This window comes from Clytia hemisphaerica, unplaced genomic scaffold, assembly GCF_902728285.1.
Source record: "Clytia hemisphaerica strain Z4C2 unplaced genomic scaffold, Clytia hemisphaerica genome assembly, whole genome shotgun sequence".
NCBI lineage: Eukaryota > Metazoa > Cnidaria > Hydrozoa > Leptothecata > Clytiidae > Clytia > Clytia hemisphaerica.
This window is the reverse complement of record NW_027103421.1, coordinates 774,950-801,016: the sequence shown is the minus strand read 5'-3', so window position 1 is coordinate 801,016 and position 26,067 is coordinate 774,950. Positions and strand designations below refer to the sequence as shown.

The 26,067-nt window shown below is 34.9% G+C and overlaps 1 protein-coding gene and 1 long non-coding RNA gene across 3 annotated transcripts in view; both read right to left on the bottom strand.

Annotated features, from left to right (window-relative positions):
* Positions 1-1,706: 1,706 nt before the first annotated feature.
* On the bottom strand, positions 1,707-3,794 carry LOC136797855 (uncharacterized). Its single transcript, XR_010845308.1, has 3 exons — positions 3,719-3,794; positions 3,107-3,170; positions 1,707-1,811 (listed from the first exon to the last, which is right to left on the bottom strand). It is a non-coding gene; the product is annotated as an uncharacterized lncRNA (long non-coding RNA).
* A 568-nt stretch (positions 3,795-4,362) lies between these two features.
* Positions 4,363-26,067, bottom strand: part of LOC136797854 (meiosis-specific with OB domain-containing protein-like) — a 42,856-nt gene continuing 21,151 nt past the window's right edge. Inside the window, exons 10-15 of one of the 2 annotated variants that reach the window (XR_010845307.1) lie at positions 15,106-15,271; positions 13,838-14,021; positions 12,393-12,479; positions 11,897-12,018; positions 7,261-7,336; positions 4,363-4,470 (exon numbers count right to left, since the gene is read on the bottom strand). Coding sequence is in view for 1 of the 2 variants with exons in the window: in XM_067054436.1 (XP_066910537.1) it covers positions 11,938-12,018; positions 12,393-12,479; positions 13,838-14,021; positions 15,106-15,271 (518 nt within the window). In the remaining variant the exon portion in view is untranslated. The remainder of the gene's footprint in view (positions 4,471-7,260; positions 7,337-11,896; positions 12,019-12,392; positions 12,480-13,837; positions 14,022-15,105; positions 15,272-26,067) is intronic. The other variant, XM_067054436.1, reaches the window with a different exon arrangement.

Below are 26,067 nucleotides of genomic sequence, written 5' to 3'. Positions count from 1 at the left end.
TCATTGCTTGGTTGAAAAATGAAGCAATTCCATTGGTTGAAACTGACGTAACAGATGAAAAAAGCAGAACTTCCTTCAACTTTTTTTTTTGTTTGCGCGAAACTTTTTTATGACGTAGTCTTTTCTTCAGGCAAAAAAGGTTAAGAAAAAAACTGTCGCCCATTTCGCGCGAAAGTGGAGACCGGCCTTAAGCTTGAAAGACTTTTGATTTTGCTGAACAGTTTGAAAAGTTAGTCGGATCTCTATATCTCTCTATATCTCTACTCGAACCTCAATTGTTTGGATCGTGCTCTATTTCAGAAGAAATTGATTTTCTTACAGCTTAAAAAGACATTTGAATTGAAATAAACCAGCCGAGGCTGGAAGGTCAGCCAATAGAGCTTAGCTAGATAGCTTTAATAAGTGGGTTAACAGATGTAAGAGATGTACTGAAACACAGAGTAGACGAGAAATGTTGAGTAATGTACAAAATGTGAAACATTTGATAACTTGATTTAAAATTATTTGAAAACAAGCCTGAGAGCTCCTCCAACACCCCCCCCCCCCCACCACGAGGAGCTCAAAGTATACTTATCTTTAGCATTATAGCATACGGCTAGTTCGAAACGCAGGTCACAGGTCACAGGTCAACAGGTCACAGGTCATAGGTCAACAAAGTGCAGACCGGAAAAAAGATAATATAGTAGGGGGAAATTTGTTCGTTTTTTTGAGGTCGCTCGATTTTTTTAGTCAAAGCACTTGTTATACATTTTTGGAAAGCTTAGGGGTAGGGGAATCAAAATAACTTGGGTGCCAATTTTTTTTCGGACACTTTGGTTTGATTTTCGGACAAATACGACGGTCTCAAGCAAAAATCATAGGGTGAAAAATTAATGAAAATTTTAGCTTGAGAACACGGAGACCTGTTGTATATTTTTGGAAAGCTCTCAAAAAATTAAGATTAGTGATATATTGCGAGTATAGGTGATTTCTTTACCTAACTCGAGATATTAATCCTTAAAAACAGTGTTTTTCAGTGTTTTTCAGCCAGAAACAGCTGTTTTGTCCAGTTTTTGCGCTTTCGGAAGCTCAATATCTCGAGTTATGTACTGAAATTTTTCCAACTCTTATACACTCTTATACACAAGCAAATTTTCAAAACTTACGCTGGTATTTACCATATATCGCACGCTTTATCACCTAGCATACCTTATCGGCCAAAACTAAGTCGGCCCTAAGTGACTAAACTTTGGCTTGGTGACTAAAATTAGGGCCGACTAAAAATTTGGACCGACTAAAATTTGGGACGACTAAAATTTAGAAATGGCCAAAACTTTATTATGAGTCGGCCCTTAGTGACTAAATTTTGACGAGGTGACTAAGTTTTGGCCGATGAGGTAGTCTCGATCATACAAGTTATTATTTGTAGAAATGTAAAAGAACAAAAAAATAAACGAGACAATCTTTCAAAACATACGCTGCTAGTTTATCATACATCGCATCGCTGTGTTGCCTAGCATAGTCTCGACCATACAAGTTATTATTTTTGTAGAAATGTAACACAAACAGAAAGTTGAACAAGACAAATTTTTTCAAACTTAGGCAGGTAGTTTATCAACACATCAATATAGTGCGTGACTTTGTCTCCTTCATACAAGTCATATTTTTGTAGAAATGTAACACAAACAAGAAAAGTAAACGAGACAAATTTTCCAAACTTACGCAGGAAGTTTACCATACATCGCATCACTGTATTGCCTAGCATAGTCTCGATCATACAAATCATAAGTTTGATACGGATTGATTGCATATAATAGATGACCAAGATATGTCTGAAAGTTTGAAACAGATTATTTCTTGAAAGATAATCTACACTACGTACAACAAAGTGTTACATATCATCTGTTAATCTTGTAGAAATTCTCAAAAAAGCCTAAAGTCTTAGATACTTCGGACCGTCGGTGATACTTCCAACCATCAAATGATCTGTCCTCATAGATCTATAAAGCCCGAAGGGCTAGATATCGTGCTTTTGCTGAAAAGTGTGCCGAGGTTAGGTAGGAAATCCTACCTAAGTCACGTGACATTACAATAGAATTTCAGCACTTGACCAATCAGAAGCTTCACAGGTTTTTTCAATATTTTTTGCGATAATCACTTTTTTTGCTTGGAAGAGCTTAAAGCACTCCATCTAGCCCTTCAGGCTTTATAAATCTATGTCTGTCCCTTCATGGAGAAATATTTTGCGTCTTCACCCTCAGGAGTGCCAGGCGACAATGACCCCTACTTTTTGCAAATCAAAAGCGTTTTCATTTCAAATTCACAAAAACCATTTTCTTAAAGGGACAAACAAATGGTTCGAGGTTTAATGGTTCTAAGAAAACTTTCCAAATGTTTTTCTCTATCTCTTTTCCAAAGACGAGGTATCAAAGTTTTTCACTTTTAGCAGGAAATCAAAAGAATTTTGAACCCATTTCAAAGATTTCTGAAATAGTCATACTTTGGAAAAGAGTTAAACAAAAAGATTTGGAGGTTTTGCTCTCAAGACTATGGAAAGAATGTGCAGTATAAAGACCGTAACAATTCGATTATCCCTTTGAATAAATCGAAGGGTCGAAATTGAGCTTTTCTCCAATCGGCTTTAAAATGGTTGGACCTAAAATCTCGGTCAAAATATATTGGGAATTTTGGTTAATTCCTCGTTTTCAGGAATAAAGTTCGGGTTTTGGGCAAATTGATAAATTTATTCGAATATTTCGATTCGGGAGGGGTTGATAGACTTCCAGGCTATATTCTGAGCCCTATTGGACCATTCTTTGACTTTTAGTTCCTCAGATCCTAAGGTCCTCAGATCCTTAAGATCAGATCTTTAAGTCTTAAGTCTGATGTTAAAACTCAGAGTTAAAACTCTACCCGTCCAACCTAATTTAGAGCGCTTCCAAATCGTTTGTGGTTCTAAGATTTTGTGGGAATTTCCGTTTTTTCTCAAATATTATGACTTTCATTGTACTTTAGTCATTAGATTTTTTTTATTTCTCCATGTTGCATATAAAGATGCGAGCACCATTTGAAATAGTAACCCTCAGCTTTCCCTGTGTGTATAAATATCTTCATAACACGAACTTACATAAATTTGTCCCCTTTGATATCGTTTCTTCAGGTTGTTAAGAATAGAACCGGTGTGGATCTCACTGAAATCGAAAAAAAAAGAAGCTTGAATAAAACGTTTAATCATATTTGGCTTTATTCATGGACAGCTGTTTTAAATCATTCTTTGGTCAAAATCTAATTTTTGTAGACTATGACGTTGAAGGCAAAATTGCACTATCAGCAATTGAAAATAAAGAATCGTTCAAAATTAAAGTCATATGAAACGATATATACCATCGGAAAGAGCTCAAAAAAGTGATACTCCTTTAGTGAAAAACTAAATGCACTAGATGGCACAAAAAAAATTTGAATTTAACGGTTTTACGAAATATTTCCGTCTAAATTTCTAGTTGCTGGTGACCAACCTCGTTCCCGCCGTATTTTCAGCATTTGATGCTTTACTGATGGCTCCTGTTGTAATGAAGAATTTATTTATGACGTATTGTTTTGAGAAGTTCCCTCTCTGTGAGGGTCCTACTAAGGCTGGACCTACACCAGACTATTCTCTGGCGCCCATATCAGTAACGTAAATAAAGCCTGGAATACACGGGGACGAGGTTGGCTAATGACAATTGTAAAATATCCTTACTTTAGGTATAACAAATCCTCGACTCCATTTTGACCAGTCTCAGAACGAGGCTGCAATTTGTCAATTTCACAAGAGTATGTCTAAAGAAAAATCAATCATTTTGTATTTATATTTTTATTTTCATCGAATAGAGAGGGTATCGAATATCGAGCGTCGTTTATAATTTCTGTCGTTTCTCATTGACGGTGACTTTCAATATTATCGAACAATGGAGTGTATCGTATACTTTAATGGAATAAATCTTCGCAGGAATTGAATTTCGCGGATTTCGGGTGTCATCTGCGAAATTAAGTCCCATTGGGAATTCGGAAAGAGCCAATCCACGAAAATGAAAAGATGAAAAAAATGAAGATTTTTTCTAAAGGACAAAAAAATTGGAATTTACATATTTCTGAAACATTGAACTTGGCTGATGTTTTGAGACTTTTTATATCTCTCTTCAGGGCCCACGCTACCGTGGGCGTGGGCCCTGCTTGGATCATAAGTAACAGTTCTCCAAAGTAAAAATAGCCAAAAACATTCAAAAATGGGGAAAATAGACCAACTTTAGAAGGATGTAACAGACTTTACAATATAAAATTACTTTGGCTTTATGGCAACTCCTGAACTTGGGCACAGGAATATGAAATTATACAAACCTTTCCGTCGAACTCGACATAAGCAATATCAGCATCATCTTCATCACGCTGTAAGTAAACACCGGGTACTAAACGCCCCTCACCACGCCCATTATCCACCCATATCGGGGCGTACTGAAAAAAATTATGATAAAAAGCCATGTTTAACAAAGTTATTATTAAGCAAAGGGTCGATTTTCAGGAAAATATCAGTCAACATCAACAATTGAAATGTTTTACTACTTATAGTGGTAGGGGACAACCCTTAGGACCTGTGATATCTTTTATGCGACGCAACCAAACTTAGTCTATCTACTATGGGTACACAGAGGCCAATGGGAGGAAAAGATAATCATATATTAACGCTTACACACATTAGTTTACAAATTGATAATATACTGAACCCTCGACCCTTTTAAAAACTGTAAAATTTTAGTCTGAAATAGACATCAAGCGGAGCTTTAAGGTGTAAACAATAGAATTTAATCGAACAAATCATTGAATAAAAAATTTTCCCATTACATTGGTATTATCAGCTCCTTTACTTATCACCAATGCTGGCTACTAAGGAATTCACACTGAGTCACTAAGAAATGAGCAAGTTTTAAGGTCTTAGGATGCGATGATTTTAGGAAATTTGCCCCCATTAATTTTGACCAAGATTTAGATTGTCCAAGTGCTTTACTCTCGGGTACCCCATAGCCGCCCCCCCCCGCTTATTAATTTTTGGGAAAATGTTTTTGAAAGTTCCCTCGTTTGTCCTAATTCTGTTGTATAAGCCTCCTTTAAAGAAATTTTCCACCCAGGACAATTTTATTCCAATCCTCCCGCTTATTAGGTTTTGAGTATTTTTCCAACCCCCCCCCCCGCGCTTATTCCAATCACCCCGGCTATTAGGTACCCGAGAGCAATAACATGACTTTATACTATGTGATTAAATTTACCATTGATACCTTCAATGTTAAGTATCTTTATGTGCGGGGCGTACGAGGGTGTTGGACACCGAAACATCGACAGTTTGTTCACAAAATCAACGCAATACCGACACCGACGACGTCGACGAAAGTTTAATTGTCATTTCCAAGTAGATAAAAAGAGGGATTTTTGAGAAAAAGCCCTTGATTTAGCACCGCTTTTACGACGTTTTAAGCAAAATTACCGTATCACCTATTGAAAATTTAATATTTTCCGTCACCGAAAAGCATCTCAAACACCGAAATACCGACACATTTTTTGTTGATCACCGAAATACCGACGCAAAAAAGGTCAATACCGACACACCGACAAACTGGTATGCCCCCACCTTTATTTTGAAGTTTAAGAGTTATCCTTAGACCTAAAAAAATTTTCATCCGATAGAGTTCATAAGTATAGCAAAACTGAGCGTAAAAAACAGAAAGTAACAAAATAAAGAAGATCAATGCTCTGTATGAGACAGAGATGATAATACTATGTCAATGATTGATCAAAGAATAAGTTTCTCAAAAGGTTACTTTCCTATGTCATTTTGTCAATGTTGGTCAAAATTAATTGGAGTAATTTTCAAGAGGCAATATTTTGGGGCTCATTTATTTTATTTAAAATATTTTATTGAATTTCTTTGAATTTCCTATGGCATTTTGTTAATGTTGGTCAAAATCAATCGGAGTAATTTTCAAGAGGCAATATTTTGGGGCTCATTTATTTTATTTAAAATATTTTATTGAATTTCTTTGAATTTCCTACACGTTTTTTTTTTTATTAGAACACCTAAAATTTGGCTGAGCCTGGATGTGCTTATTTTTTTAGCAATTTTCAGCCTGAAATGTTCTTAGATGCGTTCTTAAACTTTCAGACTACTCTAAATCGACAATATCATGCAAAATAAAGAGCACTTAAAATTGGTAAAATTTGGACAATATTTGACTCTCGATTTAGAAAATCCATTCCTAAGTTTGTTTAAAACTGCTTGAAAAGAGGAAAAAATTGTAGTTGCTTGTCATTTTTTTCCAAACTGAGGCTGGGCATGTTCTTACGATGTTCTTAATTTTTCGACGAATTTCAGCCTCAATGTTCTTATAAACTGGGTTCTAATAAAAGAAAAAACGTGTATGGCATTTTGTTAATCTTGGTCAAAATTAATTTGAGAAATTTTCAAGAGGCGATATTTTGGGGCTCATTTATTTTATTTAAAATATTTTATTGAATTTCTTTGAATTTCCTATGACATTTTATCAATCTTGGTGGAAATTGACCGCGGAGCAATATTCAAGGGAACAATTTTCTGGGGGACTTACATTATTTCCTTGTGTATTTCATTTAAAATATTTTATTGAATTTCTTTGAAAAGTTTCATAAATAATGTTTGAAAAAGAGCAGCCAATAATTGTAAAATTCTAATTTCTAACTAAATAGACCAATGAAATGTACAAAAAAGAATGGAAGTTTTTGTTGAGTAGCTATAGCAACGCCCAACCCATTTAATGGGTCATTTCAATTCTATTTTTAATATATTTCAAATAATATATATAAAGAATTTTATGAACTAGGGGTAGTCCAGGGAAATTTTTGCTTTTTTATGGGACTATGGGACCGAAATTAGGTGGGAATCTTTCGATTGAAATGTGTAAATTGGGTCCTTAGGGTCGAAAAACTGTCGTCAGCATTCAAGGAGAAATTTTCTAAATAAAAGATTTGATATTTCAAAACACCAAAACCTAAGAATAATTTGAGAACAGTTTGGCCTAGAATTTCTCAAATTAAACAAAAGTTTAGTAGTTTATGCCGTATAGCCTAAAATAACTCAATTTTTACATACCAAAAGAAAAGATTATGTACAATTTGAGTGCAAAGTGCCAAAAATAAGCATTTCAGCCTCAAAAAGAATTTATTAGTTCTTATGAAAAAGAGTAACGAGTCCCTATTCCCAGGAATATTAATCCTTACCTCTTCAAATATTTCTTCTACTTGTTTCGAAGGCATGATTGCCTTTTCAAATTCCAATATCCGTTACATTTTCTGTCTATATCCAAAAAAACTCTTTAAGGACATGTTTTTTTTTGACTATACCAAAATGCCGATTTTCAACCAACCCGGTTCAAATTGGCACTAACAGAGACAGCTGAACCCTTTCTTATCGCTATTCAAAAATAAGAAAATAGACTAGTAGCTCTGTCTGATACTTTTTGTCCGATCTTAATAGCTTTTATGGAACTTAAGATATCGCTTGTTGAATCCGGAGTATTTCAGGATGAAAAAAATCATAGTCTATTTCGGATTTAGAAAGTCGGCTCTATATTTGGCCTTTGTCGTGTCCAATATATACGAAACTTATATCAGGGTGTAGCTAAAGGATTGAATTTTCACAACGACCTCTTTTTTTGGAAAAAACCGGAGGAAAATGGGATCAAATTGATCATTTTTGAAATCTAATTCTAAGTGCTAATTCTAATCGTATATATTTTCCTGACAAGTCTATCTATCGGGGAAGTGATTTGAAATTTTTGTGTAGTTGATAAGAAAGGAACGAACTAAAGAAAACGGGAATTGTTAAAATGAGTGAAAAATGATTAAAAAAGTCCTTTGTTTGTTTTGATCATAACTCACTCCGGCCTTTAAAAAAAATTACTCCTCAGGCTATTTTATGATTTTAGGCTACCTCAGGAATGCATAGAAACCTCCTCAGGACCGAATAATGAGTCATGGTGTGAGATATGATCCAAAACACTCCATGATTAATTAATCCTGAAATACTCCAAATTTTGAAATTTCAAATAGCTCATTTTAAAGCCCTTCTCAAATTTCAATACATATCAAAATTTTGGGAAAATTCATCATGCGAATGACGAAATAATTAAAATAAAGTGATTTTCACGATTTTAGAAAACCCGATTTTGGTACAGTCAAAAAAAAACATGTCGTTAAACTGTTTGGCTCGACTCTAACTAAAATAAAGAAAACTATATCAGTGAAAAACCAGCGAACCTAATGACTTCATATTATTTTGATTCCCAGTTCGCCCGATACTACCTTTAAAGGAGCTAATTTTGGCAATAGCGAGATTTAGCAAAATTAGTTGTCGCAAAGATATTTTTTTAAATTATTCTCCAATAGATATCTTTTAATTTTGGTCTAAAACGTTCATTTTTAGGCATAACCAATTTATATTGTCGTTTACAAAAAGTAGTTCTATAATCAGTGCCATAACATAATTGGCAACTTTGGCTATTTTTACCATTTTTCGAAAATTGAAGTTCGAGTGAGAATGTCAATTTCGGGCCTTCGACTTGGTTTCATCGAATATTTCGATCTGGGAGAGATTTATTGGTTTCTAGGCTATATTTCAAGCCCTACCGGACCATTTTTGAACTCTTGGATCTTCAGATCCTAAGTCTTGAGTCTAGCGTTAAAAATCTTTACCCTTCCAGCCTAATTTAGAGTGCTTCCAATGTGTGGTTATAAAATTTCGTGGGGAATTTCCCTTTTATGCCAAGTATTTTGGCACTGATTTTAGCTAAAATTGGAAAAAAATTGTATCACTAGCCAAAATAAGTTCTCGCCATTTTTCTAGGGAATTTCGCTACATGCTAAAACTTGGTTCTCGCCGAAAACAGTTCCATTAATAAAAAATTAGTCCGATTTTTAGTAATTATTTCACAAAGTAAAATTCTCTCGGTGACTGCAGGGGTGACAAACACAGTTCACAGGATTCTCTTAATATCGGTATGAAGTAGAAAATTATAAATGTTACCTATTACCATTAGTTAGGTATGGGGAATTGAGTTAGTTGTGTTTATGGAAAACGCTATGGACTTATTCAAACCTAAAACATTGTTTGGTTGAAAAAACAAAACGTAGTTCATCAAAATAAAAGAAATGTGATAATAATAATCATACATTATAAAAAATAAACTCCAATAATAATGTTGTCAAATTCTCCGTAAAACTCAGCATGCTCTCAACAAGAAAGATTTACAAAAAAACATTTCAAAATAATAAAAACATTGGGCAAATTTTGACACTTCCTTGAAAAGATAAGAAAAATCTTGAATTGGATGAATCACATATTGAAACTTAAATCAGTATTGAAGAGAAATGAAAGTACATTACACTATTTTTTATAAGAACAATTTTATAAGAACAATGAGGCACAAAATCGCCTAAAAATAAGAACAATTTAAGAACAATGCTGAGCCTAAAATTACTCAATTACACTCTAAACATAAGAACAGGATAAGAACAATTTGACACCTAAAGTGCCAAAAAATAAGAACAGCCGAGCTAGAAAAGTTTTACTGGCTCTTATGAAAAAAAGCGTATTCTTTTTCTTCTTAATGGTGCTAGCAAGTATACAAGCTTTCGCAAGAAAAGCAATAATCAAACTGATAAAACATGGCACCAGAGCAATGTACTGTATTAGATATACCCGACTTCCCCAAAAATTAATGAAAATGCATGTTAATGTCCGCTTAATATCAAGACAATTTTTGAAACAAATTTTAACTGTTTTCTTTTAAAAACAATATCTTCAAATCAAACAAACAAATTCAGTACACGTTTTTTTATAAGAGCAAACTATATAAGAACAAAAGGTTTCGATAGCCAAAATGTTAAAAACAAATTTAAGGCTTTGGGGACTCTAAAACACCCGATTTCTTAAGAAAATGGACAGAATACTCACAAAATGGGGAAAAAAAGAACATCTTAAAGAACATTTTTTAGCTTAAAAATAAAAAACTAAGAACATCCGCAGGCTTTAAAATTTCTAGATGTTCTTATTAAAAAAACCTGTATGCCATTGAATGTTCGAACGAGACCTAGTTCATCAAAATACAATACCTATATTCATAAAAATTCAATAACAGCTAATTGAACTAAGACTTTTTCTCTACAAAATCTAAATATTTCATAATAAATTTATTTTATCTTTAATATTGAACTTGATTTCTAAGGCAAGCTTGACTTGCATAATCTCACTTGAATTTTTCAAGTTAGAAAATATAAATTTTCAAACCTTTTGAAGACTTCCTACCAACTGCTAAAACTGCTAAAACATAGTCTGGAGTACCTATGCGAGGAAAATGAAAAGATAATTCTTTAGCTGCCCCTGGACCCTCCTCTAATTAAGGTTTCAAAGGTCATTAGAGGGATAAATTTGAAGGAGAAATCATTTTAAACCTAAAATGAAACCTAAAATTATAAGAGCAAATTAAGAACAGTACCAGTGGATACCCCTTAAAACCCGCAATAAAAAGTGGTACCCTCTATCTCATTGTTTAGTTGGAGTGTAAGGCTGAAACTTTTTGTGCTGAAAGTACGTTGTCTATGATTGTCTTCCCTAGCAGTGATGTTTTGTAGAAAACAGATTTCAGTTTTTCACGAGGAAGTGAAAAAGTGCAGTTTTAGCTATTTACCCCTTAAAACCTACAAAATGGTTTTTCTCGAATAACTTTTTACAAAAAAGTTCTTTTGACCTCAAATTTTGAACAGTGATTCACTGTAAAGTTACTAATGTTATGAATATACCATTAGTACCTAAATGATCTCAAAAATATGTGTTAAAATCAAAATACCCCTTAAAACCTACAAAAATAAGGCTAAAAACCACAAAGTCCGACCCTTGCTAACGGGATACTCAAGCTGATGGATACAAATTTGGTGTTGCTTCGTGATTCAATGGTTCAAAGACTTGCTAGAAATTCATTCCCACAACAATATTTTCATTTTTCAGGATTTCATGCCCATAATGCAATTGTGTGTGGTTTTTTTCGTCGTCAAAAACGGCTACGAAAGGCCAAAACCTTCATTCGCTTCATTTTTGATCTATGGTTTCTAATGTTTTTCTAAATCTCCATCAAATTTGTGACATTTTGGTATGCAACATGACCAGGTTTTGAGAAAGTCGATTTTTTCAGATTTTATTGATCATCACCATAAAGTGCTTTAAAGTAGAATTTTAAGGGCCTGTCATTTTCGTTGGGGTCTATTCACGAAGATGAAAATGATTTTTTCATACCTACCATAAGTATAGGTATCTAAAAAGTATAGGTTTTATGACCTTAAATTCAATTGTGTAATTTCTAGGTCCAAAAAACCTGATTTTTTAAAGGGATTTTTGATAAGATTTTGAATAACTTCGAATTTTAAGATACTTTCATCTTTAAAATCCTTAAAATTTGGTATTTTATGAAAGAACATTTATAAGAGGTTGTAAAAAAGTGAAACATACCACATAAAATTAAATCTGGTAGTTATGAAAGCCAAAAATGCAACATTGTGGGTTTTAAGGGGTATGTGGTTTTAAGGGGTATCCACTGGTAATCAGAGATTATCAGAAACTTTGGTCATTGGCTGTCCATCTAGGCTATTATCACACTTGCACGATGGATTCAGTGGGAAAAGACATTGAACCATATATGAGAGCAATCCGGCTAAAACCATGCTAAAATTTCGATATATGGAGTAAAGTTTATAAGGCATTGTTAACTGAAGGGACGAGCGAAATTGTTCGATTTAAGGAGACTTATCGAGTTATAGAGGTTCGAGTTAAAGAAATTCCACTGTATAAAAACAACTAACTTACAGATTCGTGATGTGTAATTCGATCTTAACAATGGAATTTGATCAAAACACAAAGTCGTTAGGATTTCCAAGATCTAATATGTTGACGATTGGTTTCTTCCGTTCCTGACCAGCAGGATAAGCCTGTATAAAATAGGATAAAAAATGACAAAGAGGTTCAAAGCCTCGTTCCCTGCGTATTATCAGCTTTTTTTTTTGGTTACTGCTGATAGCGCTAGATAGTATTATCTGGCGTCAATAAGTCACGTAAATAAAGCCTGGGATACACGAGGAACAGGGTTGAGGGGTTCAATATTTATGACATGGAGTTTTCTTTTGCCCATAAACTAAGCAGGCGGGCCAACCATCGTGACATTTAGTGGTGTGGTTGCATGCATACCAAAGGAAGACTTGAAGATATTCTTTTACATCATCGGACCTTTTTTCGTCAATGTTGCAGATCATTTCAAAGTTCAAACCCTCCCAAATGTTGGATAAAGGTACTTAAACTACATTACCTTGAAATAGACTTTGAAGCGTTCGAAAAGGAATTTCCATTTCATTGTTGTCTTTGTAGTGTCTTCCATTGTCATAAAATCTTCAACCTTTCAAATGAATTAAATTATCTTATTTTATCTGAAGTGAAATTTACAGCATTGTTAAAGATCCTAACTAAAGTCAGGGAGAATTACGAGCTACCGTGTGTCCTAGAAAAAAGTCCTCCTCCCCCCCTCTTTGAAGTGAATTTTCTCGAATTTTTCGGTAATTCGAAAAAAAATTTTGCTTCCATGAAAATCGAATTAGAGAAAACCAACTGTACCTTGTTCTTACCAGAATGAAATATATCACGCCGACAAATTTTTGGTCAAAATCTAACTTGCGTATTGTCTCTAATAAGCGCCGCGGTCCACTCAAAAAATTTCAAGATTTAAGGTAAGGCATTCTTTAATCTAGATCGCAGACCCCCTATAAATATACTTTCTAGAAGAAACCTTTTTCTTTAGAGGATGAACTAAAGCTTCAGTTGTTTGCAGTTTTGAAGGCGGCGCTTTGTTCTAGTTTTGGTTTCTTAGAACGGCGCTCATTGGAGAAAATAGAGGAAATAGTGGAGTCTCCGTAGCTCGAACCCATAGCGTCAGTCAGGGTTTAGGTCCCAGGTAAAAATTAGGTCCCCCCCTGAGTTTTAAGTCCCCCCAAAGATTTATAAATTTTTTGTTAGCCCCCAGGACTTCTGGCCCTAGACACTTTTACAAAATTGATCCAGTAAAAAAGGGTTTTCCAATGTAAATTGCGTTCAGTTGTAAGTTAAAGATAAAATATTTTGCACACTTTCTATAAAAATATTGCGCTGCAGGGGAAAATTTTTCAGATTCATGAGCTTCAATTTGAGTAATTGAAGCCAACTATTAAGCTGAATTATTTTAGCCCCCACGTTAAGTGATGAGATTTTAGATCCCCCCAAGTACATAGGTCCCCCCAAAAAAGTGGTGTACTTCCAGCCCCCTCCTTTTTTGGGAAAGATTTAGGGTGTAACCCCCTACCCAACCATCAGGGGGGGATGACGCTATGGAACCCCTATTATCCGAATGTTTCCTTAATTAGAATAAGTTTTCTTGTTCTTTCAGCTAACAATACCTTGTAAATAAATTAGTCTCTATAACTCGAACTTTCCATAACTCGAACAATTGAGTTTCCCGTGCGTGTTCGAGTTAAGGCCAGTCTCCACTTGCGCGCGCTTGATTGCACTTTTTCGAGCAAAGCTTCCACGCAACTGAAGCAACTCCATTGGCGTGATCTGACGTAACGTTTGAAAAAGCGCACGCTGCATTATGACGTAATCTTTTTTCCAAGCAAAAAGGATTGAAGCCAAAAAGTGCGATCACAGCGCGCGCAAGTGTAGACCGGCCTTTATGGAGACTCCACTGTATAGAGCACCAAGAAAGTTTTCTAAAAGAATACCTACGTTACACTGCAATGTCTTTTCAGCCACATCTCGAACCATTAGGAAATTATCCAGACCCATGGTATGATCACTTAATGAAATTCTAAATTCCAATGATGACGTCATTTGATCACGTGATTGGTTGTTGCATGAGATGTTGTTGCAAATCATGGTTTCGTTTGGGACACGCCGTTTACAAAGTTTGCTACAGAAAGAGAGCAAGGAATATTCACGCGTCGGTCCTTTTTAGACTTCTTATAACTATTCATGATATGCACCATTACAATGTCTTCTGACATTACATCACGGACCAAATAGCTGATTGGTTGTAAGTGACGTAAAATTATTCAATACGTCACTTTCAACCAATCAGCTTTTAGGGCCGGTCTCCACTTTCGCGCGAAATGGGCGACAGGTTTTTTTCTTAACCTTGTTTGCCTGAAGAAAAGATTACGTCATAAAAGTTTCGCACGAACAAAAAAAAAGTTGAAGGAGGTTCAACTTTCTTCAACCGTTACGTCAATTTCGACCAATGGAATTGCTTCATTTTTCAACCGACCAATGACCTTACAAAAACGTCAAAAAGTTTTCGCTCGTGTCGCACGAAAGTGGAGACCGGCCCTTAGGGCCGTGGAAGACATTACAATGGTGAACATCATGAGGCCAGGTTTGACTGGAATGGTTAAAGTTAAAGTATTGAGATACACCTTCTTTCAGGTCTAAGATGTTCTTAATTTTACCATTTTGTGAGCTTTTTGCGCAACTTTCAGTCCATATAAGCCTTCAAATGTTATTAACTTGTTCTTAACATTTTAGACATCGAAGTCTTATGTTCTTATATAGTTTGTTCTTATCAAAGATATATTAAAACCTAGTGGTTGAATCTTAAAACGTAGGTCAAATGGTTAACCTTAGCTAAATTTCAGTCAGAATCGGGGTCATTTAGGGTGCAATAGACATCCAAAGTTGGACTATATCAAAGTAGGGGGGACTTGTTCCATTTTTCTAAATTAATCGATATTTTAGTTAAAGCAATTGTTGTACATTTTTTAGAAGGCACTAGTACACACAAGTAATGGTATATTTTACGGACAAGAATAAAAATGCCCAAAAATCTGAAAAATTGTAATTTTTCATTTCAACTATCAAGTCAACAAAACTCTTTAACAGGTGTTGCAACATTTCACTAAATCTAAAATAAAGTAAAGTAAAATACTTCAAATGGTCTAATTTTCGAAGTGATTAAAATTTTGCGAATTTTTTGATAAAATTGAAAATCAAAAACAAACCATCTGATGGTGACATAATTCCTTGATTCTTTATCCAAATCAAAATGGCTGACAGTGGCGTAAACGATACCAGAAAAAGGTTGTGAAAACATTGACATTTCATCCGTATTTCCGTTCAGTTTTTCTTCAATTTCAGCTATTGTGTATACATCATTGATATCATCAACTGAAAAAAACATTAAATTGCAAAATGTCTGGCTTACTGTACCTTGAGGGGATTAATTTTGGTTTTGGGGAGGGTAATATATATGGCGAGTTTCGCAAAAATCCGCTAAATTCAATACTCTGGGAAATTTTCATTCTACATAAAAATAACAACATCAAAAATAAATCTTAGGGGAAATTCGAGTCTCCAATTTTTACAAAATCTGTCATTGATTTACATGAGGATAGGGAAATTAGCAATGACACAAAGATTTTTCAGGAAAATTGTGAACGATTGCCATGTTTACGCTTGTACTTTTCACTTACACACCTCAAAAGCAAGCTCAGTAATATGCTTGTAATGTGCTTATTTTTTTAGACAAATTCAGGTCTCGGTATGCTTATAAACGTTATGCTTATAAAAAAAAACACCAAATCGTGAAAATATTGTCACCCAATAGTGCAATCCGCGAAATTAAGTCCCCACGAAATCTTAAAATTTTGCAGATGAGCTCAACCCACGAAAGTATACCCAAAATAGATTTGAAAAAGAAATGTCGTAAGATGCAAAGAAGGATGATAGAGAAAACCAACTGACGTTACTGTATTTTACTAAAAAAAAAGCTTGATGCTCAGCAATTAAAGAGAAGGATCAAGGGTAAGTGGAGCAATCCAGGGAGAAAGAGTGGCGCCCTCCCCTACCTTTGGGTAGATAACTTTCGAAAGAGGAGCCTTTGCATCACCTCTGACAGCGGTAACAGACTTACTTACTATTTATATAAAAAAATACGTGTTTATCTGTCGACTTTAGCTGAAAATCACGTAAATGATAAATATGGCAGATATTCTGTGCGGTGGTCTATCTTGGAATGATGATGCCCGAGGAAATCTGTTGGGAATTTTGATGAAACTATTACATAGTAGAAAAAGAGCACTAAACATCATACTCTGTGGTCCCGGATAAACAGTTCATCCGGCTGATTAATTTTGGAAAAGATTTTCGAACCTCCCCCCGTTTATTTTTTATTTTTGAAAATGTTTTCAGCTATCAAAATCTGTATTGCTCTAAGTAGCTTTATTCTAGCTTATAATTATCTTATTTTATGTCTTAGGACCTAAGAGTAAATGCCACCTGTCCTTGCAAAACTACACTTTCAAGACACCAAACTAAATCGCTATAATGGTTCTGTTAAACTGTTATTTTCTTGTATTTCCTTGTTAAGAAATATCGATTCATTTACATTTTGGGAAGAAATGAAAAAAAAAATTGCTTTTGTGGTGATTAACAATATGAAACCGATATGTCCATTTCGGTGGATTGGCCAATCAACGCACTGCAAAAGTGGTGAGCTTTCAGTGTGACAACCAACACATCATGGACACTAAACATTATTTCCACTTGTCCATTGCAACTGAAAATTTGATGATGCCAAAAAAATCAACATTATGGCTATGCTAAGAGTTCTATTTTGAATTTTCATTTTAAAAATATAGAATCATTTATAAATTTCAAAATTTCGCTGTTAAAAAAAGTACATTACTTCAAGTTTCATGCCTAACGGCAATCATCAGACGTACAAATAAACACATTAAAAAAAAGTGTCTTCTTTCAACATTGTACAAAACCTGACTAGAATTATTTATATCATTAAGCTCTAGTTTAGGAGGCCCGCTTTTCGCCATGAATATTCGAATTGTGAATTAAAGTGGACATAAAGTTGGGTGTCTAAAGACAATGCATTGCCATCTTTTGACGTCAATGCAATGTCTTCTTTCAACATATTTCATGCAATGGAAAGGCAAGGTAGAAAGTCGGCCGTCTAAACTAGAGCTAATTTTTTAAAGAAAAAAGTCTTCTAAGTGTTTGTTTTTGTGGTGATTAACAATATGAAACTGAGATGTCCATTTCGGTGGAACCTTGACCAATCAACGCACTGCAAAAGTGGTGAGCTTCCAGTGTGATAACCAACACATCTTGGGCATCCGCTGAGAGTCTTGTATTAAATCCTCCCTTATCCGATCTGTAAGATCTAGCAAACTTCTTCCCACCCTTACTGTTGAGGTGGTTAAAAACACCTTCCATATGGGCGGTGCCAAGGGCCGAATCTGATCGAACCAACTGCACTTTGAGATTCCCACCTCTATTTAACTTGATGAGTAATAGCTCTGGACTTTCCACACGAACTTTGAACATTTCGTGATAATTACTAGAAATTTGAAGAACGTTTTCTCGAACAGGGTTTTTTGTCTTTATAGCACCAATGATTTCTTTCACCGTAGCACCGATAGCCGCTGTGACCACTGCTTCTGCCATTATAGTTTTTGTTCTTTTATAAAAAATAGAAATATTGAGAATAGATGAACATGAATACCATGAAATCTTTCAAGATTTTAAAGGTCTTAAAGGTTTTATTTTTACATAAGTGTTCATGTTTCATATCAGACACATACACGTTCTTTTTTATATAACAAGTTCTTTATACTATATAGGAACATAAGGCTTCGATGGCCAAAAACTTAAGAACAAGTTAAGAACATTTTAAGGCTTTGGGGACTCAATTTCTTAGGAAAATGGACAAAGATATTCAAAAAATGGTGAAAATAAGAACATGTAACGAAAATATTCTTTAGGCTTAAAGCTCAAAAAGTTAAGAACATCGATCCTAAGGCTTCAAAAGCTTTGGATATTCTTATTTAAAAAAACGTGTATTTCATAATAAGGACAGTGTCTGCATATTGTTTATCGTGCTGACATAAACCGCTTTCTTTCGTGTCAATCCAATGTAAAAAGCTTGTGATGAGTAAGCAAACGAAATCACTCTTATTTAAAAACAAAACCTTTAAAATAAGAAATACAGTACACGTTTATTTCTTATAAGCACAAACTATATAAGAACATCAGGCTTCGATAGCCATAATCTTAAGAACATCTTGAGGCTTTACGGAATCTAAAACAACGGATTTCTTAAAAAAATGGACAAAAATACTCAAATTATGGTGAAAATAAGAACATGTTAAGAACATTTTTAGGCCTCAAAATGTTAAGAACACCCAAAGCCTTCAAAAATTTGGATGTTCTTACAAAGAAATGTGCAAAGAGAATTTTCCCTTCTTAAACATCATGATTTTATTTTGGGAACTTTGAAGAATTTTATAAACTTTCGCCAAATTTTTTAAAAGACTTTATAACGACAACATTAACAAAAACAAAGCTTTATGAAAAAAATGTAAGCAATAGACCTCTTCGGAGTTTTTTTCTTTTCTTTTTTCTTTTTTTCTTTTCTATGCATTGTGGGATTGTTTAGAGTGTATTACAATCTCAGAAATCTCAGAAATTACAGAAATCTCTTGGGAATTCCTCGAGGGAATTCTATTGTAATACACTCGAAACAATCCCAAAATGCATCATCATTTTTTAGAAAAATCAAAATCCGATAAGGTCTATTCAACTAATGACTATTATTGCCTACCAAAAACAACAAATGATATGCATTTCGTGTCTATACAGGCAGAAAAATATTATTTTGTTTAAAAATAGGCATTGACTGGTTTCTATCTCCTTTGACTTTCTTTGTCACGTGATGCCAACGTGATTTGGTCATCAATTTTATTTTGGCATTACACCAACAAAGGATAGCAAATGAACCCGAAACCTGCCAACATAGATCTTTAAAAACACTACAAAAACACGATGTTGATCCACCTCTAGACACTCGCGGAGTATTCTTTGATATCTCCAAAGCTTTTGACAGAGTTTGGCACGATGGTTTGTTATTCAACCTCAAGTCATAAGGTGTTTCTGGCCCCTTCTTTCATTAATCCAGAATTTTCTTTATGGGAGATCGCAGCGGGTGGTTCTTGATGGTCAGGCTTCTGATTGGACAGAAATCTTGGCCGGTGTACCCCAGGGATCTATTCTCGGACCTCTCTTTTTTTTTATTTACATTAACGACCTCCCTGAGGGAATCCTTTCCATAATCAAAATTTTTGCTGATGACTCGTCCCTGTTTTCACTCATCCTAGATCATATTCGCTGTTCTCAAGAGTTGAACAGTGACATGCAGAAGATAAGTGAGTGGGCTCATCAATGGAAAATGTCCTTCAACCCTGATCCTTCTAAACAGGCAGTTGAAGTGTACTTTACCAGGAGGCTAAATCCACCTGACCCCCCAGAAATTACGTTCAATAATGCAGCCATTGCAGTTCAGGATCATCAAAAACATCCTGGTCTCATACTCGATCAAAAGCTGGCCTTTGACCGTCACCTTGATGAAAAAATAAACAAGTGATACTTTTATGGACCTACCTGGTTATGCATTTAACACATATATAATTGATATAAGCATGACCATTAAACAATCATTCAGAACACAAATAGTGACGATCTATTAAAATTAGTCGTTTGTTTCTTATAAAAAAAACACGTTTAGAAACCAAAATTTCATGCTCTTGAAATATTCTTATTCAACCCTTCGAGAGCAAAAAAAAACATCTCATCAAAAAATTCAGTAATTTTAAGAACATTGATGTATGCTTATTAATAGTGATTCCAGGTGATTCTTATAGATAAATATGCGTTTTTTGAGCTGAAAAATTATTTTTTTACAAAAATCTGCTTGAGCCATCTTTTACCTACTTTCATGCAAACATTCAGAAAATAACAAGTCCAAAAAACCCTTTTTTAGCCGTTTTTTAGCTGAAATTTACCCCAAAATTTTTTTCTCCAAAAATCGAGCTCCGTCACATTCGAGGGTTTATAGTTATGCATCTTTGTGCAAAAAATCATAAAGAATGAAAGAGCCAATCTCGAGAAAAGCTAATACCTAAGTAATTGATAATGTGCTTATAAAAAAATATCGAATTTGGCCAGTTTTTCTATAAAAACACGCCAAGCAACCAAAATTTCATGTCGAAACACACATATTCTTTAAAAGTAAGCCCTCATGACCAAAAAAAACATCTATCTCATAAAAAAAATTGAGTAATTTGACTAAGAACATTGATGTATGCTTATTAATAGTGATTCTTATAGATAAACATGCGTTTTTTGAGCCAACAAAATTTTTTTGCAAAAATTCGCTGAAGCCATCTTTTACCTACGATGGTACCCTACTTTCATGCAAAAAATCAGAAAAAATTAACGACCTAACTTTTCACAAAGTCCAAAAAACCCGTTTTTTAGCCGTTTTTTGGCCCAAATTTGCCCAAAAAATTTTTTTTTTGAAAATCGGGCTCTGTCACATTCGAGGGTTTATAGTTATGCATCTTTGTACAAAAAATCAGAAAAAACTAACGAGCCAATCATGAGGAAGCCAATAACGAACGAACAGACGAACGAACAGACGAACGAACGGACAGAGGTTAATTTATAGGACCTCCACCGGGGTAGGTCCAAAAAGGCTAATCAAGGTATTGGTCTTATTCGCAGACTTCGCAAGTTTCTACCCAGGGATTCTCAGGTCACTATATACAAAACCTATGTTAGACCACACTTAGATTATGGAGATATCGTATATGATCGTCCTGGTAATTCCTCATTCTCTGAAAAACTCGAGTCTGTTCAATATGATGCTTGTCTTGCAATAACCGGATGCTTCAGAGGAACATCCAGAGAAAAAATCTACCTTGAGCTAGGATTTGAAAGCCTGGCAAACAGGCGGTTAACTAGAAGACTAGTTTTTTCTTTTATAAAATAATAAAAGGCTTTGCTCCTGCTTATCTTACGAATATTCTTCCTCCCCAGAGAGGAAAGGAAGAACGCAATGCAGGGCGAAGGATAAAACCACCACTCGAGGCACCTTTCTGTAGAACCGAGAGCTATCGTGCCTCTTTCTTTCCTTTAATGCATAAATGAATGGTATAACCTCGGAGATCATATACGGAATCTTCCAACTATTAAGTCCTTTAAGTAAGCAATTCTTCAATTCCTCAGACCCAGTGCTAACTCAGTTTTCAAAGCTAGTGACAACAAGGGCGTGGTTCTCCTTAACCGATTTAGGGTTGGTTTCAGTCATCTTCGCGAGCATAAGTTCAGGCACAATTTTGCTGACACAGTCGACCCTTTTTGCAACTGTCGACGAAATTCAGTCGAAACAACACAGCATTTTTTGGTGCATTGCTCTGATTACTCTAACGACAGACTTGTTTTGTTTGACAGCCTTCTTCAACTTGACATAACTTTGTTTCCATTTAATCCCAGAACATTGTGTAGAATACTTCTTTATGGTGACCCCGAATTTAGCGTTGTCCAAAATCATGATATATTGAGCATAACGATAAAATTCATCTGCGATACTGGACGTTTTGGGGGACCGTTATTCTAGTCTTATGCTCCAAAAGCTCTCCTAGCTCTTTTTGTTTGTTTTTCTTTTTGTTATCAATTATTTTCTGTAGTTAGTTTTTGTTGTTTTTTTTCTTTTTATATATATTTTCATTTCTTAGTAATTATTGCTCATTTTGTAAGCTCATTTGGGGTTCCTTCCTCCTGGCGGTATGATCTGGTGGTCCTTTTGCGGGAGGATAGGAACCTTTAGATTTGTACTATTTGTTCGTGTTATTATACTATAGAAAAAAAAGCACTTAAGAATTTTGTAAAGTTACCTTTACAGAGATAAAACCGACTAAATGTGATTTTCAAAATGTAGGATTTCACTTGATGAAAATACAGTCATTTTGCATTTTATCTATAAAATAAGTTTATAAGTCCCGCCCGTTATGCTTTTTTTAGCTAATGACTGTTTTTGTTAAATTTCTTATATTCTTTTTTCCTAATCTTGGTTGACGTTTTGTCGGTACCTGTCTGATTGGTATTTTGCAGACCAAAATCACGTACTTACCGATTTACCCTTACGCTTCAGCGTAGAAAATCTCAGTTCGGTCACGTAGTTGGATGGTATTTTACAGACCGGTCCGTTTATTGCCTAAAATTATCACTTTCAGCATGACCACTGATTTTGGCTGTAAGCTTGTATCATTAACCCTTTAACGACCGATGACGTGATCGTGTTCGTCATCGCGTTCAGTGCCCAAAAATATTGATGACGAGAACATTATGACGAGAGATCTCAGCATCAGTATTTTTGGCACGGCACGTAAAAAAGCTGCGGTATTTTAAGAACAGTCAGTTCAAAAGGCCGCGGTATTTTAGGCACGGATAAATAAAAAGACGCAGTCGTTAAAGGGTTAATATCTAACAAGTGGAAAAAAAACTCATCTATGTTCAAAAATAAAAACCTTTGTTCATTGCATATACCCTTTTAATAAACTATTTTGCTTTATAGGGAACCCCTACCCTATCCTCTCTTTCAGACATTAGTGTACCTCGTCAAAATTTTCTCCACTATTTCTCGTCTTAGCTTTGGAGTGGTAAAGATAGAAAGAAACAAATCGTCTACGGTGGAGAGAGCAGATAAGCTCGATAACCCAAATTTATCTGGTCACCGGTCGTGGTCGCTGGTCGTGGTCGCCATTTCTAGTCGATGTTTAGAAACTCCCCATTAAAAACATAATAGCTAAAGTGAGACACTAAAGCGATCATCTATTTTATCATTTGAATATCACGCTCATATATAATACTGCAAGCAATTAGAAATGGCAGGCTGGTCTAAACGCAGCCATTGTCCGCTTCAATTTACAACAAGTTAACCAAAGCAAAATGGCTAAAAGAGAGCTTCAAGTAGTGGCGTGGTGGCATGGGGGCCAGGTCCCACCAGGCAGCGGAGCACTTTTAAGAAGGGGCGCCAAGAAGGATTTTTCAGACGCCCCTGTCGAAAGATCGGCAATTGAAAAACCAAAAATGCCGCCCCTTATCACCTCAAATACAGTAAAACCTCTAATTAATGGACACTCTAAAAAGCGGACACTCGATTAGCGGACCCTCTGATTAGCGGACAATTTTTTTCGCACGAAATGGCCAAAACCTCTATTTTAGCTCTCCAATTAGCGAACATTGAATATCAAACGGGGCACAGACGTCCAAAATTGATATTTCAAGCACTTATTAAAGTCTATTCACGATAAGTGTGCACTCTTTTTTCTTTTACCTATAACTTTTGAAGGAATTCTTCAATCTTTATAAATTTGGTATCATTGGAAAGATATTAGTGAGTGGAACAATTTGAAATAAAAAAAACTTTAAAAAGATTATAAAAACGAAGATGAAAATGAAGAAGAAAAAAACAAAGATCTTGTAGAAAAGTGCTATAACTTTCATTTTCACTGGAGAGATTCTTTGATCTTAGGAGATCATCACTGTGAAGAAATTTCATTAAAATATTTATTCAATATAAAGTTATGATACAAAGTTAATAAGTGATTGACCCCAAAAAACAGCAAAAAACTGCAGAAAACAGCGTTTTTAGACGTCAATCAGCTTATAACTTTGTTTGATAGCTTTTGACTGAATGATTATTTTTGAATTCTTTTTTCACAGTGAAAACGTTCGATGATTAAGGATTCACTTCAGTGAAAATAATAGTTATAGCACTTTTCTACAAGATCTTCATTTTTTTCTTCTTCATTTTCATCTTCCTTATTAGAATTTTTTTAAAGATTTTTTTATTTCAAATTATACCACTCACTAATATCTTTCCAATGATACCAAATTTATAAAGATTGAAGAATTCCTTCAAAAGTTATAGGTAAATGAAAAAAGAGTGCACACTTATCCTGAATAGACTTTAGTCTTATTATTCAAATTATTTCTACAAATCTCCGGTTTTCCCTTGAACCATTCAACGAATTTAGGTCGGTCAAAGAAATCATAAATCACTGGTACTTCCACCTCGATTTAACCTCTTGCCTCACTCGAGCTCTTCTATGGCCTACTGTCTGCAGATAAGTACTTTAGACCCCAAATTTGTATTTTCGACACCCTGGGATGGCCTAATTTCAAAATTGGAGCTCCGAGATCAAAGTTTCTAAAAGGCGGACACTTCTAATTAGCGGACACTAACCCCTTTCCCCGATGGTGTCCGCTAATTAGAGGTTCCACTGTACTCAAAATTTCGCTGGCTCGCTTCGCTTGCTCACTCACTCTTCTTTGTGTTTATGATTTAGTTTTTCTATTATAAAATGAATTTTTTTATACAAACTAGCTGTAATAGGAGAAAAACCTAGTAAAGGGGGGTTTGTATGGGTTTGAAATACCGTTTTCCCGTCAAAATTTTTGCTGAATCCAGGAATCCCGAAAATTGAAAAAAATAATAACACCGTCACACCAGTTTATAGAGGTTAAAATACCGGCATAATGACAAAAAATAACGCTAAATACCGTCACCGTCTGATTTTAAAATACCGTTTTCCCATCTCATACCAAGCAGCCTCAATGTTTCTTAAGAAATCGGCCTCTTGAGCCTTAAATGTTCTTTCCATGTTTCTAAACTTTTTGACATAACCAGCCTCATGGAAGGCTGGATTGGAAGGTTCTTAAAAAAAAAAGCAAACTAAAAAATGTTATTTTCTCATTCTCAGCCTCAGCATGTTTCTTAGTTTTTAGGCATTCTGAACCTCATGTTTCTTAAAAGCGTGTTTCTTAAAAAGAATGTGTATAGCTTTCACTTCTACATCTCTTTCCAATCACAGATATAAAAAAATCAAATGTAAACTTTCGTTAATGTCTTGATCTCGTTAGTTAATACTCGGTCACAGTGTGGATGTAAACCACACTGAAGCGACCGCCTTCCATCTCACATCACGCTCGCGAAAGAGCGCGCGCAAATTATTAACGCCTACATTTCATCTCCAGTACATCTCAGTTCGGGAAATTGCATAGATCCGCAACTTTGCAAAATTCTGCAATGTTGCGTTTTTTGCAACGATTCCCTCAGCGTGCGCTGCAATTTTTCACAACGTTCCCAATGGAAGTGTGCGATTATGAACACCAACTATGATGACCAATTTTCGCAAACAGAAGCAAAATTAGACAAAATCTGGCATATTTGAACAAAGTAACATTTATTCCAAGAAGGATTGTTAATAATCGCTAGGTAGGAAATTAAAATGCTAGGGTGAAAAGTATCCTTTTGGTTTGTTCTTCAAAATGCACATTATTTTGGGACCCCGGTCCAGGCCCTGCGATGCCGGTTTTGGTCCATAGGCTAGGGCTGCGAAATTATGCAGCGATAAAGCTGCCGAATTTCACAGCGCTGCAGAATATGACAACGCAAAAAATGCGAAATTTCGCAACGTTGCCGATCTATGCAATTTCCCGAACTGATCTATATATTAATAGCCGTAGTCTGAATGTCTGTTTTTTTTGTTTTTTGTGTGTCACTTTCGTTTTGGCAAGCAATATTTTTTTTGTTCTCGATAAGTTTGTTTTGATTGACAGATCGTATAGAGCCTGGTTTAGTCTTTATTCAGCCTTTGTTTTGAAATTTAAGGCCCGTCTACATTTAGTAATTTTCATTTCTGCCCAGGCTTGCCCACCAAAAGTTTGTCTCTTTTCTTTTGTTTTAAATGTTTTCGAATGTGATTAACGATCGTATTTATTAATGACATTCGAATTCTATTCGAAACAAAACAAATTCCTTTCATAGAAAAGAACATTTCAAATGTAAATCAAAACATAAAAATTAAAAAGTTTGTTGAGCAACAACAGCATTCAAAGGGCGATAAAAAGCAAGAGAAAAAAATAGTCCACCTCTTTCTTCATATAAAAACATTCGAGTCGTCGTTACTGTTAAAAAGTGTGTGCGACATTATGACAAGGGTAAAAAAAAGGAACTTTACTATTATCTTATTTTTTTTAATCTGATAAAAACATTGCACTGTTCTGTGATATTCTATGTGGCTTTCTTTCCCGCTTTTTCCTGGACG